Source organism: Phaenicophaeus curvirostris, chromosome 5 (genome assembly GCF_032191515.1).
Source record: "Phaenicophaeus curvirostris isolate KB17595 chromosome 5, BPBGC_Pcur_1.0, whole genome shotgun sequence".
Lineage (NCBI taxonomy): Eukaryota > Metazoa > Chordata > Aves > Cuculiformes > Cuculidae > Phaenicophaeus > Phaenicophaeus curvirostris.
In genome coordinates, this window is record NC_091396.1 from 1,156,706 (window position 1) to 1,176,227 (window position 19,522).

At 52.1% G+C, this 19,522-nt stretch overlaps 1 protein-coding gene across 1 annotated transcript; it reads right to left on the minus strand.

The window, feature by feature from the left end:
* Positions 1-1,517: 1,517 nt before the first annotated feature.
* Positions 1,518-18,047, minus strand: CDHR5 (cadherin related family member 5). The gene is made up of 14 exons (XM_069857200.1): positions 17,907-18,047; positions 17,393-17,571; positions 16,779-16,829; positions 16,417-16,509; positions 15,781-15,879; positions 13,640-13,750; positions 12,496-12,672; positions 11,323-11,413; positions 10,548-10,645; positions 9,010-9,216; positions 7,501-7,617; positions 6,348-6,420; positions 3,383-3,534; positions 1,518-2,242 (listed from the first exon to the last, which is right to left on the minus strand). Exons 1-14 carry the CDS (start codon positions 17,983-17,985, stop codon positions 1,667-1,669), a joined length of 2,103 nt encoding a protein of 700 aa, XP_069713301.1. The 5' UTR covers positions 17,986-18,047; the 3' UTR covers positions 1,518-1,666.
* Positions 18,048-19,522: the final 1,475 nt, after the last annotated feature.

Here is a 19,522-nt window from a genome sequence, read left to right on the forward strand (position 1 = left end):
CGTGCTGTGGCAGGATTATTTATTGGTTTTTTTCTTCTCTACCAGGAAACTCATCTTCTTGCAATCCTGTGCTAAGCTGAGAAGGTGTCATAAACATTATTGACCCAAGCTCCTCCTGCAGCTGCATCCCTCATCCCTGTTTCCAACACTCCTGAGCTGCTTCTGGAGGCTGAACCCTCAACAGCCCATGTCTGCCCCAGCTTGAACTGAGAAAACCACCACCAGCAGCAATTTTGTGCTGATGGGTCAGAAGACGCAAACGCACACAGCCGTAACGTCTGCCTGTGGGCATCAGCCCAGCTTTTGGTTGCCAGATCAGGGAAGAGATTGAATCATAGAATCACCAGGTCGGAAGAGACCCATCGGATCATCGAGTCCAACCATCCCCATCAATCACTAACCCATGTCCCTCAGCGCCTCGTCCACCCGGCCCTTAAACCCCTCCAGGGAAGGGGACTCAACCCCCTCCCTGGGCAGCCTCGCACACTGCCCAATCACCCTTGCCAGGAAACATTTCATCCTAATATCCAGCCTGAGCCTCCCCTGGTGGAGCTTGAGGCCATTCCCTCTCGGCCTGTCCCCTGTCCCTTGGGAGAAGAGCCCAGCTCCCTCCTCTCCACAACCTCCTCTCAGGGAGTTGCAGAGAGCAAGGAGGTCTCCCCTCAGCCTCCTCTTCTCCAGGCTGAACCCCCCCAGCTCTCTCAGCCGCTCCTCTTCTTCTCCAGCCCCTTCCCCAGCTCCGTTCTCTCCTCTGGACTCGCTCCAGAGCCTCAACATCCTTCTGGTGGGGAGGGGCCCACAACTGACCCCAGGATTCGAGAAGCGGTCTGTATGGCAGGACTGTAACTGCAGACAATATTGCTGAAAGATGAAGGAGGATGGGTCCAATGTGCTATGGTGCCGCTACCCCTTAAAGTCAATCAATCCAAGGCTTACCAGGCTTTCAAGGTCAAGCCTGGACTCATAAGCTGAGCGCAGGAAGGTGGACTTGCTCTCAGTGAACCACCTCAGCTCTAGGAGAAGCTTGAAAGGTGGCAAAAGAACCCACTGGGCTCCTCATGAGTGGAGGAAGGTCACATGCAAAGGAGTTGGCAACAGCAACAAGCAGAGCAGAAGAATGGTGGTGACGTCTGATGCTTGGAGGCAATGACCACCTCCACCTCCAGTGATGAAAACGACACCTTCAGCCCTGTTGCACAAGAGAAACACTGGGAAGAAGCGTGCCGAGCCCACATCCAGCACCCCTGGAACAACACCCATCGCTGCTGGAAATACCAAATATTTTGGAGGCAGGGCAGCAGCTCTTCTTCTCCCTGACAACCAGGAGCAGAGCTAAAGGGGCACTGCACCAGCAGAGGTTTTATGACAGAAAAATTGATGACAAGGTCCTTCAGTAGAACACATGGTCAATCCTTGGTTACCAGTGAGGGAGGAAACAGCAGCTCCTGAGCACGGGAGCTCTTGGCTGCTGGCAGGATGAGGACCATGGTGGCAGCTGCTCGTGCTGCGAGCACAGTCTGGCGTGGCAGGGAGCACGGCCAAGCCCTGAACGGAGCTCCTGGACACAGTCCTACGTGCAACACAGGGTCAGGGTGGCTTGCGGTGGCTTATGCCCCGCAGCAGGCATCAAACAGTTACACCCCGAGCAGAACAGCCAAGGAGATCGTTACATGCGACTGTCGTCATCTGCCACTGCGTCTGCGAGAGTCGTGTTGACCGTGGGTTCTGCAGCTGGACGCGATGAGGTCTCCGACGCAAAGGATGCTCCCAGCCCTCTGTCCTTGTCATAATCTTCTTCGTCCTCCTCTTCCTCGTGCTTCTGCAGATCTTGGTCACTGTCATCATCACCATCTGCTGCATCAATCTCAATCACTTCAACCTTCTCCCCGGCTTCTGGATCCACATCAGTCTTGAACCACACAGCTTTGTAGCCATCATCTGCCACGCGCCTGTCAGTCTTGAGGATAGACTTCACTTCTTTCTCATTCTCAGTTTCTTCTTCCGTTTCTCCCTCTTTCTCTTCCTGGTCAAAGGTTACGGTGGAAGCTATAGAAGACTTCGGGAGGCTTTCAACTTCTTCTGCGTTGGAAGAGGGCAAGGGAAGTGCTGTCTGCTCTAGCACTTGTGACACTGGCTGGACACTGCTGCCTTCTGATGGCTCGTGCTGGTTGGTGCTCACATCTGGGTGCTCATCTGGCTTGTAAGATTGGTTCTGGTGACCCCCGGAGATTTTCTTGGAGACCTAGAGGAGAAGAGACACCTTGTGACTGTCACGAAAGGAAAAGAAACAGGTGAGGAAAAGAAGAGGTGGCTGAAGCGACCGAGCTGCTGCTCAGCAAAGCTTCAGCTTGCTTTGCAGGGAGACCTGCTTGAAGCCTGGGAAGGACGCAGCTCCCTAGAAAAGCTATTTATTATTGAGACCACTGATGGAATTTTTCAGGGACTCGGGGGAGCCAGAGGTAAACAGCTCAGGTGCAGCCAACTGTCTAAGCCCAGACTTTAGGGCAGGGCACAGAGGCTTGTACTCCAGACACAGAGATTTCTCCTGCTATGTGTCACATTCATCTTAAATGTTGTGTCCATGGGGCTGTGGTTCTCTCCTTACCCCTGCTCATCACCCACCGTGCAGCCCCAACCTCAGGGCAGAAAATCATGGAATCATTCGGTTGATTGCTCCAACCCAGGTGTAGGACCTTGCACTTGGCCTACAAGTGTTCTTTGATAACCAGACAAGATATCTTGTGCTAGGATACAAACTTCTAATTAATGTAAGTGAAGGTATGCCAAGTGTTCACAGGTGAACAATTCTTTCTTAAGCCCTGTTCCTCTTATTTAAGCAGGTTCCTCTTATTTAGAGGAGTTGTAGTGCAAAAGAAGACAGGAGAAGAAAATGGAACTACAGAAAGAATAGAGCACCACGTACATGCTTGCTCACTGCCCTCAGCTGGATGGGAGAAAGAACTGGAAGGGCAAAAGTGAGGAAGCTCATGGGTTGAGATAAGGACAGTTCACAAAGTAAAACAAAAGATGTGCACTCAAGCGAAGCAAAACATGGAATTCGTAGAATCGTTTGGTTGGAAAAGACTTTCTCCAGGCTAAACAACCCCAGATCCCTCAGCTGCTCCAAGAACCCCTGTTCTCCAGCCCCTTCCCCAGCTCCGTTCCCTTCTCTGGACACGCTCCAGCCCCTCAATGTCCTTCTTGGAGTGAAGGAAAAGAACAACAGCAAGCAACACCAAATCGATGCTACCTTTGCCAGTGTGGTCTCAGGAGCAATTAATCACTTTCACACAAACGAATAATATTTAGGCAGCCCATCCATACCTGAAAACCTGCACAGATTCCACTTTGAAAGCAATCCAATTGCAAACAAGGCACTTACCTTTTTCCTCATCAGGTGTTTGATTGGTTTCCCATATTGTTTGTAGATCATCACTCCAAGGAAGATTAAGGCAAGGAGTAGCAGTGCTGCTAAGGTCCCACCTAAGATGGCCATGTCCTGAGCTGTGTGCGTCTCATCTGGGGGGGTCACAGCTGCAAGAGGAACAAACCAGTGTCACAAAGCCTAAAAATGGCAGCAAGGGTTTTGAACACAACACTTCATGGTGGGAGAAGCTCCAAGCAAGGTTGAAGCAGCATCCTGTGCCGCAGAATCATAGAATAGTTTGGGTTGGAAGGGACCTTAAAGATTACCCAGTCCCATCCCTGCCATGGGCAGGGACACCTCCCACTGGATCAGGGGCTCCAAGCCCCATCCAGCCTGGCCTTGAACCCCTCCAGGGATGGGGCAGCCACCCCTGCTCTGGGCAACCTGAGCCACAACCTCACTACTCTCATAGGGGAGATTCCTCCTTATATCTAGTCTAAATCTGCCCCTCTCCAGTTTATCCCCATTCCCCTTCATCCTATCACTCCAGACCCTTGTTAAAAGTCCCTCCCCAGCTTTCCTGGAGACTCTTTCAGTCCTGGAAGCTGCTCTAAGATCTCCCTGGAGTCTTCTCCAGACTGAACAACCCCAGCTGTCTGCACCTGTCCTCAGGGTTAATCAGTTTTGCTTACTGCTGTCGGTGGGATTTGTTATTTTTAAGTTTTCCATTGTAAATTAGTGTCTTCAAATTTTAATTATTAGTGAAACACAGTTTTGCTCTCCTGCTGAGCTCTTTATGGCAATGGACTTTGAGTATTCCCTCTGTCTTTGGTTGCACCCTCAGTGTATCATTAATACATTGATAAGGGTTTAGCTCGCTGGTGAATGGTTGCTCCTTAATCACGTCTCCTAGGGAGCCGCAGCCCACAGAGCTGCCGCGGACCTCCACCAGCCTTAACTCCACCGTGCTGAGCCTCACCCTGGTGGAACGACTCACCCGGAGATCCAAGTGATCTCGGTGTCTCAAAAACCAGGGGCCAATGTACAGTTACCATTGCATAGTCAACACGACTCTAATTTCTCCTCAGATATTGGAACCCTCAGCTAAGTATCCTCCAGCCTCTTGCATTCCTTAACATCACCTCTTAGAGCTAAATGACCTACGGATCAGCCAGGGAAATGGTCATCTCAGCTCTCTTTAGGCCATTCCTGGGTGCTGGCTATAGCACAGAACCATAGAATAATAGAGTCATAGAATCACCAGGTTGGAAAGGGCCCACTGGATCATCGAGTCCAACCATCCCCATCAATCACTAACCCATGTCCCTCAGCACCTCGTCCACCCGGCCCTTAAACCCCTCCAGGGAAGGGGACTCAACCCCCTCCCTGGGCAGCCTCGGACAGGGACCAATGACTCTTTCTGTGAAAATTATTTTCCAAGGGACCTCAAGGATCATCTGATCCAACCCTTTTAGATCATATATAGTTGAAATGAGATGGCTCAGTACCCTGTCAAGTTGAACCTTGAAAGCATCCTGGGAATAAAGCACAATTCTTCTCTGAGGCTCTGAGCCAGTGTGATTTCAATCTAGAGTTTTTGCACCAGCATTGTTGTTTTATGGGATTTAAATAGCAAGGGCAACAAGCCCTCATGGCCTCAAGCTCCACCAGGGGAGGGTCAGGCTGGACAGCAGGAAAAAGTGTTTCACAGAAAGGGTCACTGGGCAGTGTCCAAGGCTGCCCAGGGAGGGGGTTGAGTCCCCTTCCCTGGAGGGGTTTAAGGGCTGGGTGGACGAGGTGCTGAGGGACATGGGTTAGTGATTGATGGGAATGGTTGGACTCGATGATCCAGTGGGTCTCTTCCAACCTCGTGATTCTATGATTCTATGATCTCTATGTTGCATAGAAGTGTTGGTACATCTGTTTGGAGCGGTTGCAGGTCTGCGTACTGACACTTGAACTCGCTTTCTGCTGAGCTGGACTGTGATAAATTGGGTTCAGGTGGGTTTATGCAGCCAGTATTTTTAGCTGTGAAGTCACACTGCCTTTGGGGAATCCGAATTTACACCCAGGAGCTCACCAGAAAGCCCCATGATTTGGTGATTCAGAGGGTGAAGTAATGGAAGAGCCCAACTGGAAACTTCAATCATACATCATCGTTTAGAAACCGATGGAGTCTGAGTGTTACCTGCCTCTCCTAATGTGAAAATGCACGGCATCGGTTCATCTTAATCCAAGTTTCATAAGTTTGATACCTCACTGATTTGCAAGTTCTATTTAAGGGCCATTTCTAAGAAGTATGGAGATTAAGCTATTGTAGGTGGAGGGTTGTGTACGTAGCCTCATCTCTATCGCATTTCTCAAGGGCCATTTCTCCTGATAAGGCTTTAAAATATTGGAATATCAGAACTCGACCTGACTGGAAAATGCCGTGGCTCCCGAGAAGCCCAGCTTCGTGGGGCTGTGGCAACTCCTGCTCTGCACTACAGTTTTCTCTGTTTCTGGCTAAAAAGGAGTGAAGATGAACCGAGGCGTCGGGGCAACCCTCCTTTGCCATGAGAAGACATCCTGGGTTATTTCTGACCCACAAACCAACCCCAAATTTAGCTTTGGAATGCCAAGGAAAGACACCACGACGCACAGCGCTACTTAAAGCCTCAGAAGGCTACTTCATAAATCATAGAATAATAGAATAACCAGGTTGGAAGAGACCCACCAAATCATCAAGTCCAACCATTCCTATCAAACACTAAACCATGTCCCTCACCACCTCGTCACTCGTCCCTTAAACACCTCCAGGGAGGTTTGAGTGTTTGCTCACTCATAACCACCACAGGATCTCCTGTAGGGATGGGGTTGGCCTCAACCCAAGTCCACAGACTTCAGGGGGTGACCTTCTCATTGCCAGTTTGCCCACAGAAGCGGAAAAGGCTTCCCAGTTGTCTATGCCAAGGAGAAAACAAAGAGAGGCTCAGCCTACCTGCAGCAAGGACGACCTCCACCACGATGACTGTGCTTGCCTGCTGCAGGCTCACCACATCTTTTCCAACAGCCTGTGTGAACATGGGAAAGAGACAGCTTAGGAGCTTCCTAGACCTTCAGCTCTTTCTCACGTTTTGTGGTGAGTGCTTTGCAGACAAAGTGCTTTGTCCATGTCCTCACAACCTCCCTCCATTGGAGGTGGACAATCTGGTCACAAGGCAAGAAGAGCTCCAAAGCCGCACCAACGTCCTACCCATTTCCTTATCCTCCTTTTTGTTTTTGTTAATCGGCATCAGAGGGTGGAAAGGAGGCTCCTAAGATCTCCCCAGCTGACTTTCTACTTGTCTTCAAGAATATTTTCCACAGGATTGGAGAAACGCTTTTATAGGGCACCAGATACGGCTGTGTCCCTCAGAGTAGATTTCCCATCACTTCATTTCCCTTCATCCCTACACATTTGTGATTCACACAGCTGGGGGCAAGGATTGTCCTTTCATTATAGCCTTTCCTTAATGGAATTCCACCCTCGGTGAATCAATCATAGGATGAGTTGGGTTAGAAGGGACCTCAAAGCCCCTCCAGTCCCACCCCTGCCCTGGGCTGGGAAACCTCCCACTGGATCAGGGGCTCCAAGCCCCATCCAACCTGGCCTTGAACCCCTCCAGGGACAGGGCAGCCACCCCTGCTCTGGGCAACCTGGGCCAGGGCCTCCCCACCCTCACAGCAAAACATTTCTGCCCAAGATCTCACCTCAATCTCCCCTTTTTCAGCTGAAAACTGTCCCCCCACCTCATCCTCTCCCTGTTCTCCCTGATCCAGAGCCCCTCCCCAGCTTCCCTGGAGCCCCTTTCAGCCCTGGAAGCTGCTCTAAGGTCTCCCTGCAGCCTTCTCTTCTCCAGACTGAACAACCCCAACTCTCTCAGTTCGGCCTCGCACAGGAGGTTCTCCAGCCCTTGCATCATCTCCATCGTCTCCTCTGCACTCGCTCTAACAGCTCCTCCCTGTTCCGAGACTCCAGAACTGGACACAGGGCTCCAGGTGGATCTCACAAGAGCAGAGGGGCAGACCTGCTGGTTACCCTGGTTCTTCTCTACTAGGAACTACCCCTTCCTTCCATAACCCTGGCAAGATAACGAAGCACGTTTCCTTACCTCGATGGTTACGGTTCCCGGTGTCTGCAGCATCACATTGGTCAGTACGAGCCCATCTCTGGTTGCGATGAAGTCAGTGCTGTTCTTTATGTAGTACTCGATGTTTGGGTTGACTTTCTGAAAAGCCAGAAGAGTGGATGATTAGACCACACTGTTTGTCCTCTGCAGGCTTCCTGGTAACAGCCCATTAGCAGGACTTGTTGGATCCACCTGAAGAATGAGCAGGCAATCAGGGCAATAAACAAATCTGGGCTGAGGAGGTGAGAAAGGTTGAACTCAGTGTGTTCACCCTGCAGCTCGGAGTCCAAGAACGCATCCTGAGGGTGTTGGCTCCAAAATAAACCCACGTCTCGCTCAGCTTATGTTGCTGCCTTTAATATTTGCCCATGGAAAACCCGTCTGTGCAAGGAAGCTTGAGAATTTGAGGGGTTCTACCTTATAAAGGGCTGTAAGGGGATGTGCACGGGGAATAATCCTTCTGCTGAGGTCTGCACCATTCTTTGCTTTGTGTTTAGGCCGTTATTCCTCTGCTGGGTCCCCACTCTTAGAATCAAAGTATAGTTTGGGTTGGAAGGGACCTTAAAGATCATCTAGTTCCAACCCCTCTGCCATCGGCAGGGACACCTCCCACTAAATCAGGATGCCCAAGGCCCCATCCAACCTGGCCTTGAACACCTCAAGGCATCCACAGCTTCCCTGGGCAACCTGTTCCAGGGTCTCACCACCCTCAACGTGAAGAAATTCCTCCTTAAGACTAGTCTAGATCTGCCCCTCTCCAGTTTATAGCCATTGCCCCCAGTCCTATCACTACAAGCCTTAGTTGACTGTCCCTCTCCAGCTTTCTTGTAGCCCCCTTCAGGTATTGGAAAGCTGCTATAAGGTCTCCTTGGAGACCGTCTTCCTTGCTAATGGAAGCCTTGGCATCCATGAAATTAGCACTTCTTTTCTTTATTTAATAGGGCAGGATGGGAATGGCTGGTCAGGAAACCTCACCTCCTTTCCTTCTCTCCCAGACTGTTCAAGAATGACTATCCCAAACTGAGACCTTATGGGCAGGTAGGTTAAAGATTCCCAACCCAGGACTTGCAGTCCTGGGTGGTCTTTGGACTGGCTCCTCTTCCCAGGCCAGTCAACCAACAGCTCTCCTTGACCCGGCAGAGGGAGGGCACCTCCACCTGGGATCCTGCCACCCAAACTCTTCAAGGAAACACCTCACCCAGCCCTGATTCTGATCTGGATCTTCTCACCATATTTGCTCGCCCTGGGCTGGTTTGCAGTGGATCAGAGCTGAGTGGGATGGGCTTTTGGAAGACAGGAGGCCAGCAGCTTCCCCACGCTACATCAGCCATGAGCGATTCTGATCTATGTGGGACTTTCAGGGAAATATAATACAGAACACTAGAGGAAAACACGCATTTGCCTCTGCCCACCCCCCCTTCTTCATGTTTTCTGGTCCTGCTTTAAACCCAATGCAGTGAGAAGGAACGCAGAGCATTTTCAGTTTCTTACATCAAGGAAGTCATCATCCACTGCCTTTATCATCAGGGGTCTTGAAGGATCACCAGCCTGGAAGACAAAGCTTCCTGGGGCCTGACCAACAAATACTGTCCCGTTGTAGATCCTGCTTTCAAAATATGGTGGATAATGACTTTTATTGACGACCTTGATCTCAACAACAGCGATGGAGTATTTCTGGATGTTGTTGACCTGGGTGGCCTGGAGAGAAAGAGAGAGAGATGTTTGGAGTGATAGAATCATAGAATAACCAGGTTGGAAGAGACCCACCGGATCATCGAGTCCTCATGGCTTAGCTTGTTTCTGCTGTTTGCGCTCCAAACAGTCTTGGTCTAGCACCAAAATCTAGGTGTGGGCCAAGGTCACATCTGGACAAACTGATGGCTCTAAAGCAGATTGCAACACTAACATGTTCCAGCACTTTGTGAAGGTTTGGGTCACCTCTGAGTCCATCCCTTCCTAGGTCTGTGTGTGCAGGGAGTGCTTTTCAACTCCCTCTTTTCCTTTTGAGATCTCTGGCTGGCTGGAAAGTGCCTGGAGGAGAAGGACGTGGGGGGGTTGGTTGAACAGGAGCCAGCAGGGGCCCAGGGGGCCAAGAAGCCCAAGGGCATCTGGGCTTGGATCAGACCTGGCATGGCCAGCAGGGCCAGGGAGGTTCTTCTCCCTCTGGCCTCGGCCCTGGGGAGAGCGCTCCTCGAATCCTGGGGTCAGTGCTGGGCCCCTCCCCACCAGAAGGATGTTGAGGCTCTGGAGCGAGTGCAGAGAAGAGAACGGAGCTGGGGAAGGGGCTGGAGAAGAAGAGGAGCGGCTGAGAGAGCTGGGGGGGTTCAGCCTGGAGAAGAGGAGGCTGAGGGGAGACCTCATTGCTCTCTGCAACTCCCTGAGAGGAGGGTGTGGAGAGGAGGGAGCTGGGCTCTTCTCCCAGGGGACAGGGGACAGGACGAGAGGGAATGGCCTCAAGCTCCACCAGGGGAGGCTCAGGCTGGACATTAGGAAAAAATCTTTCCTGGAAAGGGTGATTGGTCTGTGGCAGAGGCTGCCCATGGAGGGGGTTGAGTCCCCTTCCCTGGAGGGGTTTAAGGGCCGGGTGGCCGAGGTGCTGAGGGACATGGGTTAGTGATTGATGGGGATGGTTGGACTCGATGATCCGGTGGGTCTCTTCCAACCTGGTGATTCTGTGATTCAAAAGAGGAGCTGGTCTCTGGGGTTGAGTTACATTAACTACTGTAACACAAGCTCCAGTCATCCTAAAGAAAGCCTCGTGTTCCTCCACATTTTCAGCTCAACAGAACCTCCCCGTAACTCGCTTTGATGTTGCAAGCCACACATGAAGGAAAATATCTCAACTCCTGTGAGAGCTTTGTGTGTAGGTTGGTATAAACCACTAGCCAAATACTAGGCCCTTCCAAAAGAAAAGGTGTAACTGAGTCCTCTTTAATTATTAATGCAATTAACCAAGTGTCACATCAAGCCTGCTGCTACCTAGAAAGCCAGCCCTGATGGGTTGTCGTCTGTGTTGTCATCACGCTTACCATGACCTGCAAGAGGTACGAGTCTGGGGAAGTTGCTGCTTTGTTCATAGTTAGGTTCCCTGTGTCTGCATCCACTGAGAACACTTGGTCAGCATTCCCTAGAGAAAATGGAAACACTGTTCAGCCATCAGATACCTTCACAAAGTCGCCTGGAGCTCATTGACTTGCTTTTTTGCATATTAGCAATAATAGCCCCAAGGGCAAAATGCTTTTATGCTGGCTGGAGATGTGCAGGCTGGGTGGCCAGGCTGGTACCTAGAGCAGCCTGGGGAATGTGGCCCCACTAGCTCCTACCAAAGCTGATAGCCCACGGTGATCATAGAATCACCAGGTTGGAAGAGACCCACCGGATCATCGAGTCCAACCATTCCCATCAATCACTGACCCATGTCCCTCAGCACCTCGTCCACCCATCCCTTAAACCCCTCCAGGGAAGGGGACTCAACCCCCTCCCTGGGCAGCCTCGGACAGGGACCAATCACCCTTTCCAGGAAATTTTTTTTCCTAATGTTCAGCCTAAATCTCCCCGGTGGACCTTGAGGCCATTCCCTCTCATCCAGAATGTTCCAGAAGTGTTTGGCCAGCACTGTCAGACCCATGATATGAATGTTGGGGTGTCCTGCACAGGGACAGGAGCCGGACCCACAAGTTCTTGTAGGTCCCTTTGAACTCAAGACATTTTTGATGCTTAAGAGCTGGGGAGGAATCTCATCTTGGAAGGTAAAGCAGGGGACACAGAAGATGGGGTTTGTGGCATGTGGCAACGTCTACTCACCGCCAACAATACTGTACATGATTTTTTCATTGATAGTGTAGTCAGGATCAATAGCATAGAGGGGTCCTGGCTCAAGGACCAGTGGTTCCACCTGCAACGACAAAACGAAGCATTAATATCCCCCTAGAGCACCAACTTGGCCTTTGTCGCAGTCCATCCCTGCCTGGCTCCAGAGGTTTGACCCGAGCAGAACAGCTTTTACTGCAGGGACCTGCCCAAAACAGGGCAGGGGTGAGACAGCCTCAAGCAAAGGGTTTTCTGGCTCTTGCCTCTCCCGGGATGTGCCGCAGGAACAAGGACAAGCAGGGCTGCTGGAGGTGGAGGGAATTCCACATCCCAGGATGACAAAGGCTCCCTGTCGTGCTGAATCATCTGCATTTATGAGCAGAGATCAGCACGAGCACATGGAAATTATTAGATACAAGCAAATGGGAACAGCATGTGGATACGGGCAGGGAATAGAACCATAGAATCGCCAGGTTGAAAAGACCCACGGAATCATTAAGTCCAACCATTCCCATCAATCACTAACCCATGTCCCTCAGCACCTCGTCCACCCGGCCCTTAAACCCCTCCAGGGAAGGGGACTCAACCCCCTCCCTGGGCAGCCTCGGACAGGGACCAATCACCCTTGCCAGGAAAAATTTCTTCCTGCTGTCCAGCCTGACCCTCCCCTGGTGGAGCTTGAGGCCATTCCCTCTCGTCCTGTCCCCTGTCCCTTGGGAGAAGAGCCCAGCTCCCTCCTCTCCACAACCTCCTCTCAGGGAGTTGCAGAGAGCAATGAGGTCTCCCCTCAGCCTCCTCTTCTCCAGGCTGAACCCCCCCAGCTCTCTCAGCCGCTCCTCTTCTTCTCCAGCCCCTTCCCCAGCTCCGTTCTCTTCTCTGCACTCGCTCCAGAGCCTCAACATCCTTCTTGTGGGGAGGGGCCCAGCACTGACCCCAGGATTCGAGGAGCGCTCTCCCCAGGGCCGAGGCCAGAGGGAGAAGAACCTCCCTGGCCCTGCTGGCCACGCTGGGTCTGATCCAAGCCAAGATGCCCTTGGCCTTCTTGGCCCCCTGGGCCCCTGCTGGCTCCTGTTCAACCAACCCCCCCAGGTCCTTCTCCTCCAGGCAGTTTCCAGCCAGCCTTCTCCTAGTCTGCATCAAGGCTGCTGTTTGATGACGCCTGCTTACCGACATCTCAGACACGTTGACCCTGCCAGCGTAGGGGCTGCTGATGCAAATGCTCTTGTCCTCGTTAATGAAGGTGCAGGGAAGGAACCAAGGTGGTTTGGTGTCCGCTTGCTCTATAAGGATGTTTATTGTCGCAGTGGCCGTGTTGGTGGTGTCAGTGCTGCCCACGGGTCTGTCCTGCACCCAAGGGCAAAGCGTTCTTGTAAGGCGCAAGCCTTGTCACCAAGAGCTGAGCCCACCTGCTGAAGCCAGGGGCTTTTAGATGTGGTAACTCCCTTTGGTCCAAGGCTTAGAAGTTTATGCAAGAACAGATAAAGCAGTGAATCATCTCATTCGGCTGACAAACATGGACTTGAAAGCAAGGATGGACACAGTCACCATGTAATTACGGAGCGTTTGCGTTGGAAGGGACCTCAAATCCATCCAGTCCCACCCCTGCCCTGGGCAAGGACACCTCCCACTGGATCAGGGGCTCCAAGCCCCATCCAGCCTGGCCATGAACCCCTCCAGGGATGGGGCAGCCACCCTGGGCAACCTGGGCCAAGGCCTACCCACCCTTACAGCAAAACATATTTTCTCAACATCTCATCTCACTCTCCCCTCTTGCAGCTCAAACCCCTTCCCCTCGTCCTGTCCCTGATCCAGAGCCCCTCCCCAGCTTTCCTGGAGCCCCTTTCAGCCCTGGACGCTGCTCTAAGGTCTCCCTGCAGCCTTCTCTTCTCCAGCCTCAACAACCCCAACTCTCTCAGCCTGGCCTCGCACAGGCGGTTCTCCAGCCCTCAGATCATCTCCGTGGCCTCCTCTGGATCTGCTCCAGCAGCTCCGTGTCCTCCCTGTGCTGAGGATCCAGAGCTGGACTCGGGGCTCCAGGTGGGTCTCCCCGAGCGGAGCAGAGGGGCAGGATCCCCTCCCTCCCTGCTGCTCGCTCCCACAGCTCTGGATGCAGCCCAGGACACGGGTGGCTTCTGGGCTGCAAACACATGTTGGTGGCTCCTGTCCAGCTTCTCATCCCCCAGTTGTCCAAATTCACAACCCTTAGTACCCCCCCAACTCCTGCCAGCCCAGAGCTCTCCCATTCAGACTCACCCTTCGGTTAGGAGAGCCTGGGGAAAACAAGGCATTTTATTCCTCTGAAAGAACTTACCCTTGCGTACAAGATCAACGTCGTCCGTTTGAATTTCTCATAGTCCAATGTTTTTTGTAAATAGATTTCCGGGTTATTGACTCCTTTGATGGCAAAATAACCATCTGTAACCTGGGAGGAGAAAAGGAAAAACCCTGCTAGCAGAGTGAATCACGGACACGTTCCCACTGCTGCTCATCGCAGACCTTTAACCCCAGGCAGGCGGGGGGGAACGCTGGATCTGTTCAGTCCTTGGCATCGCACCCTGGAGGTTCCTGGCTTGTTCGCATTCCTCTGAGTTCCATTCTCCAAGATCCCCTCCTTTCCCTTCCTACCTGCTCCACAGGTGCTGCCTGAAGTCTTTTACCTCACTTATCTCCTGCACTTACCAAGTTACCAGTAACCTGTGGTTTGGGGTCATAGAATCATAGAATCACAGAATCACCAGGTTGGAAAAGACCCCCAGGATCATCGAGTCCAACCATTCCCATCAATCACTAACCCATGTCCCTCAGCACCTCGTCCACCCAGCCCTTAAACCCCTCCAGGGAAGGGGACTCAACCCCCTCCCTGGGCAGCCTCGGACAGGGACCAATCACCCTTCCTGGGAAATATTTTTTCCTGCTGTCCAGCCTGAGCCTCCCCTGGTGGAGCTTGAGGCCATTCCCTCTCGGCCTGTCCCCTGTCCCTTGGGAGAAGAGCCCAGCTCCCTCCTCTCCACAACCTCCTCTCAGGGAGTTGCAGAGAGCAATGAGGTCTCCCCTCAGCCTCCTCTTCTCCAGGCTGAACCCCCCCAGCTCTCTCAGCCGCTCCTCTTCTTCTCCAGCCCCTTCCCCAGCTCCGTTCTCTTCTCTGCACTCGCTCCAGAGCCTCAACATCCTTCTGGTGGGGAGGGGCCCAGCACTGACCCCAGGATTTGAGGAGCGCTCTCCCCAGGGCCGAGGCCAGAGGGAGAAGAACCTCCCTGGCCCTGCTGGCCACGCCGGGTCTGATCCAAGCCAAGATGCCCTTGGCCTTCTTGGCCCCCTGGGCCCCTGCTGGCTCCTGTTCAACCAACCCCCCCAGGTCCTTCTCCTCCAGGCACTTTCCAGCCAGCCTTCTCCTAGGCTGGAGCTGCTCAGGGTTGTTGTGCCCCAAGGGCAGGACCCGCCATTTGGCCTCGTTGAACCTCCTGCCGTTGGTCTCAGCCCATGGATCTAGCCTGTTCAGATCCCTTTGGAGCCTCCTGACCTTCCCGCAGAGGGTCGGTGCCAGCCGAGCCATCTCACATCCAACACAGAACAGATCACAGGGAGCTCAGCCTCTGCTGGCAGGGTCGCTCGCCTTAGCCCAGTGGAGCTGAGCTTTGGAAGCAACTATAAAACCAAACTGGAATAAAATTCATCTCATTGTACCCTATAACCTCCTGTACTTGCCTTGGTTCTCCTTTAATCTATGCCTTGACCAGGATCCCTCTGAATCCCTCTGGGTTTACACCGCTGCGAGCACAAAGTCTGATCCCAGGGCTGAAATTCAAAAACTTTGGTTTCCGTTCACAGCCCTTAAAATCCCCGGAGTTGTCGAGGTGATGGGGGAGCGGTCAGAGCCTGCCTCACCTCCTCACTCCCCAGTTCTTTCTGAAAGCATAAATATACGTGTTTTCCTCTTGAACAAAGGCTTTTCTAGTTTCTAGTGGGACCTGGCTGGCATCAATTGACCTGTGTGTGCAATTCATCTCCCACGTTACCAAACAACCACCTTAAAAGCACAGAAACTAAGGCAGCAAACTGGGACCTGAGGAAAGAAGAGCCAGTGTCTGGGTGACCTCTGGCAGCTCAGGTTGTCTCTGCTCCACACGGGCAACGTTCACAAACAGGACAATAACTCTTTCTTTCGCTATCGGGCTCGGAGCAGCTCTGAGCGCTGGGAGGTACAAAGGTCTCTCCTGATATGTTTACAGACCATCCCAACGAGGCTTCTCCAGATCATGCAGCTCAGAATATCCTAGATGAGTGTTTAATTTGTAAAGTGCAATAAATGAGTGAGTGATAAAAGCACTCAATACATGCAGTGAGCTGTCAGAGAACCGAACCCAGCCCATAACCTCAGCCTCAAAGCTGGGGCTCTGCTGAATTCAACACAAAGGCTTCTCCAGAGATACAGGAGAGAACAAAGATGCTCACCGGTACTGTGGTTGTGAGCTCGTAATAGATGGTGTCCAGGTCAGCATCGGTAGCGCTTAAAGCTTCACTCGTTACAATGGTTGCATTCACTTTTGTGTCCTGGAACAAAAGCATGAAGGTCATCTGAGAGCTGGAGCATCTCTGCTATGAGGACAGACTCTCTGAGAGAGTTGGGGTTGTTGGGTCTGGAGAGGAGAAGGCTGCGGGGAGACCTTAGAGCAGCTTCCAGGGCTGAAAGGGGCTCCAGGAAAGCTGGGGAGGGGCTCTGGATCAGGGAGGGCAGGGATGGGATGATGGGAAGGGTTTGGAGCAGGAAGAGGGGAGATGGAGATGAGATCTTAGGCAGAAATGTTGTTTTGTGAGGGTGGGGAGGCCCTGGCCCAGGCTGCCCAGAGCAGGGGTGGCTGCCCCACCCCTGGAGGTGTCCAAGGCCAGGCTGGATGGGGCTTGGAGCCCCTGATCCCATGGGATTGGAACCAGATGATCTTTAAGGTCCCTTCCAACCCAAACTATTCTGTAAGAAAGCTGCTGTTATTCTCTGTACAAAACAGGCTGAAGGCTTCTCCCTGCTGACCCTTCCTCCTTCCCACAGCTTTGGGTGACCCAGTGCCCCCTCGGCTCCCATGAAACACTTACCTCAGGAACAACTTCAGTGAAATTTGCTTGTTTGAACACCGGGCTGTTGTCGTTCACATTGAGAATGGTCACGAGGATTTCCAGGTTATCGCTCTGCAGAAAGGGTCAAGCGAGAGAATCAAAGACCAAAGAAAGGCTCTTGGGGGCTGATGCTGCTTTGCAGAGTGACCAAGGTGCAAGGAGGAGAGCTGGATGAGGCTGCCGGGGGGGTTGTTCCCACCTCCTCCCCATTCCCAGAGCCTTGGGTGCTCTCTCTCTGACTGCGAGAGGAGCGTGTATGGACCCAAAGGGAAGGACATCATCTCATCCCTAGGAAGAGCTGGGGGGTCTGTAACAGGGTGAGGGTTTAAGGGAGCTCTCACCTGCCCAGCCGCGTTCTGGCAGGTCAGGTACACCAGCAGGAAGGAGTCTTTCTGTGGGCAAAACCCAAAAACCAGCCATTAGAAACAACCCGGCGGCTCAGAGCTGTGTTTTCTACAGGCCAATAGGGATCATTTTACAGGGCTCCTGGAGAGCTCTGGACACAACCGTTGTCACATTGGGGGTTTTAAAAATTTCCCCTTGCTTTAACTCGTGCAAACTCACAGAAGGAAAGCAACAGCAGGCACAGCATGCATCCCCCTCCTCCCATACTCTGCTGGTGGAAGGGCTGAAAAAAAAAACCCCAGCTGGAATTGGCTTATTTTTCAAAGTTATTTCCTAGATCCTTTAGAAAAAGGCAACAAATCCCTGGAAGCTGTAGAATCGTGGAATGGTTTGGGTTGGAAGGGACCTCAAAGCCCATCCAGTCCCACCCCTGCCACGAGCAGGGACACCTCCCACTGGATCAGGGGCTCCGAGCCCCATCCAACCTGGCCTTGAACCCCTCCAGGGATGGGGCAGCCACCCCTGCTCTGGGCAACAAAGTCCAGGAGCCTGGATTGAAGCTCATTGCACCCCAGCATCATCCACCTCATCCTGCCAGCTGGAGGCTCACCTCGTAGTCCACGCTTTGGCTCAGCTGCAGCTCGGACCCCTGTAAAGCGAAAAAAGTGGCATCGGGGGAAGTCGGATCAATCTTTACAGTGAAGCCTGGTTCCACGCGGACAGTGGTCACCACGTAGCCAGGAAGGTTATTTTCATAAACGCTCGGTCTGCTGTTCTCAACAGAACATCCTGGAAAAACACAGAAATAAGACACAAAATTGCACGGGGCTTCACATTGTGACAGAGTTATAGAATCATAGAATCACCAGGTTGGAAAAGACCTATCAGATCATGGAGTCCAACCATTCCCATCAATCACTAACCCATGTCCCTCAGCACCTCGTCCACCCGGCCCTTAAACCCCTCCAGGGAAGGTGACCCAAGCCACCTCTGGTCACCACTGTAGAGAGGGTGGTTGGACAAAGCTGCCTTATAGGGTGGAGGTGAACATCTCCCACCTACAACAGTGCAACCTGCTGCCTCAGGGGCTGTCTCCACAGTCACTGACCTCCCCCTAGACTTACCTCCTTGCTGTGCAGAAACCAGCGTTATGAAGAGCAGAAGAATGAGCACAGAAGTGAGGATCCCGTGAGAAAGAGCCATGGGGAGCTACCAGCTGTGGAAAATATCTGTCTTTCTGATTAAGCTGATCCTTTTCTCGCGCTGTGTCTGCATTCACTGCCGCGTCGGTTTGCTTGAGTGGCTTGCTGCCGGTCAACCTTTGCCTCTTTGCCTCATTGGATGACTTATGGAATGATCTCACCAGCCACGGAACATGATGATGCATAAATTCCTGTTTCTACTTCCATCCTGGGTCTTCCTTATCCTCAACTCTCTCTAGCAACAAGGATAGATTTGAAGCATTTCACAGTTTGGAGCCAAGCCCCCCGAGATAGGCACGAGCAGGAAGGAGAGTGAGAGCTGGTCCTTGGGAAGCTGCTTGATGAATGATGAGATCTGACCCTTCTCTGGAAAAAGTCTTAATGATCATAGAATCATGGAAAGCTTTGAGTTGGAAGGGACCTCAAAGCCCATCCAGTCCCACCCCTGCCATGGGCAGGGACACCTCCCACTGGATCAGGGGCTCCAAGCCCCATCCAGCCTGGCCTTGAACCCCTCCAGGGATGGGGCAGACAGTGATGCTACTCTACTCCCTTTATGTTATTTATTTTAACTAGACCTTTTCTGCCTGGGCCACAATCACTTTATTTACAGGTTTTGCTCTCCAGCCCATGACTTGCAACTTCTCTCTTCTGGCTTGTAGTCTGTTGTTCCTAAAAAACATTTTTTTTTTTTTTTAAAGAAGAAATATTTGATAGGAATGGTTGGACTCGATGATCTGGTGGGTCTTTTCCAACCTGGTGATTCTATGATTCTATGATAAAAAGCCAGCTCTCAAATGTCTTATCTTTATTTCTGGAAAAAGCAAAGGTTTTAGTGAAGGCAAAGCCGTTGTGGCTGATCCTGTGTTTGCTGAATGAAGGAGCTGGGTCCTACGTGAGTCCTTGGGCTGAGATAATCAGTTATGTTTCTGAGACAATCTTGATATTCCCAGCCACCCTACGGTACCGTGGCAAGAGTGGATCCAGTGACTGGGCTCAGAGCAATCAACTATCCCCTTCCACCATCGACCAGCAGCGACTTTTTGCAGACACACTCCCCGTAATCTCCATCCAAGCTCCAACTACTTACATCTCAGCAGCTTGTGAAGCCTCAGTAGCGCGTTATTCTGCTGTCTTCTGTCTTTTTCTGAGCCCGTGTAACGTTTTCCAAGGCAAACATCAACTGGAAAGGCGTTTAGCGAAGAAACACCATCGCTTTCAACTTGCCTGTTGGGCCAGGGAAGAAAAGGAAGAGCTGCTCTTTCTGCTTCTTTTCAAATACCAGTTGATTTCAGACAGTTCTCACCTGGTGTTTTAGCCAGGTGGTCATCACAGCTCACCAACACCTCCCAAAAGTCCTCCAGGAGGTGTCTTTCCTAGCAAAGATCATCACCTGTAGACCAAAATAAATGAACAGCAAGGTCCGTAAGGACCACAGCACATCATCGAGGTAAAGGAATGGGTGCTCAGATGAATGTTTGAGAGGGAGTCGCTTCATTCCAGATGTCAGGTAGATCACGGATGGTGCAGGCTGGACC

Bases quoted from the DNA above. Each gene is read 5' to 3' on its own strand.
- CDHR5 (XM_069857200.1), bottom strand. From the start codon at position 17,985: ATGGCTCTTTCTCACGGGATCCTCACTTCTGTGCTCATTCTTCTGCTC. The intron at 15,880-16,416 runs GTAAGTGTTTCA...CTTTTGTTCCAG, and splicing joins TCACTGAAGTTGTTCCTGAG to GACACAAAAGTGAATGCAAC. The intron at 7,618-9,009 runs GTAAGAAACTGA...CTGGCTTTTCAG, and splicing joins TGGATGATGACTTCCTTGAT to AAAGTCAACCCAAACATCGA.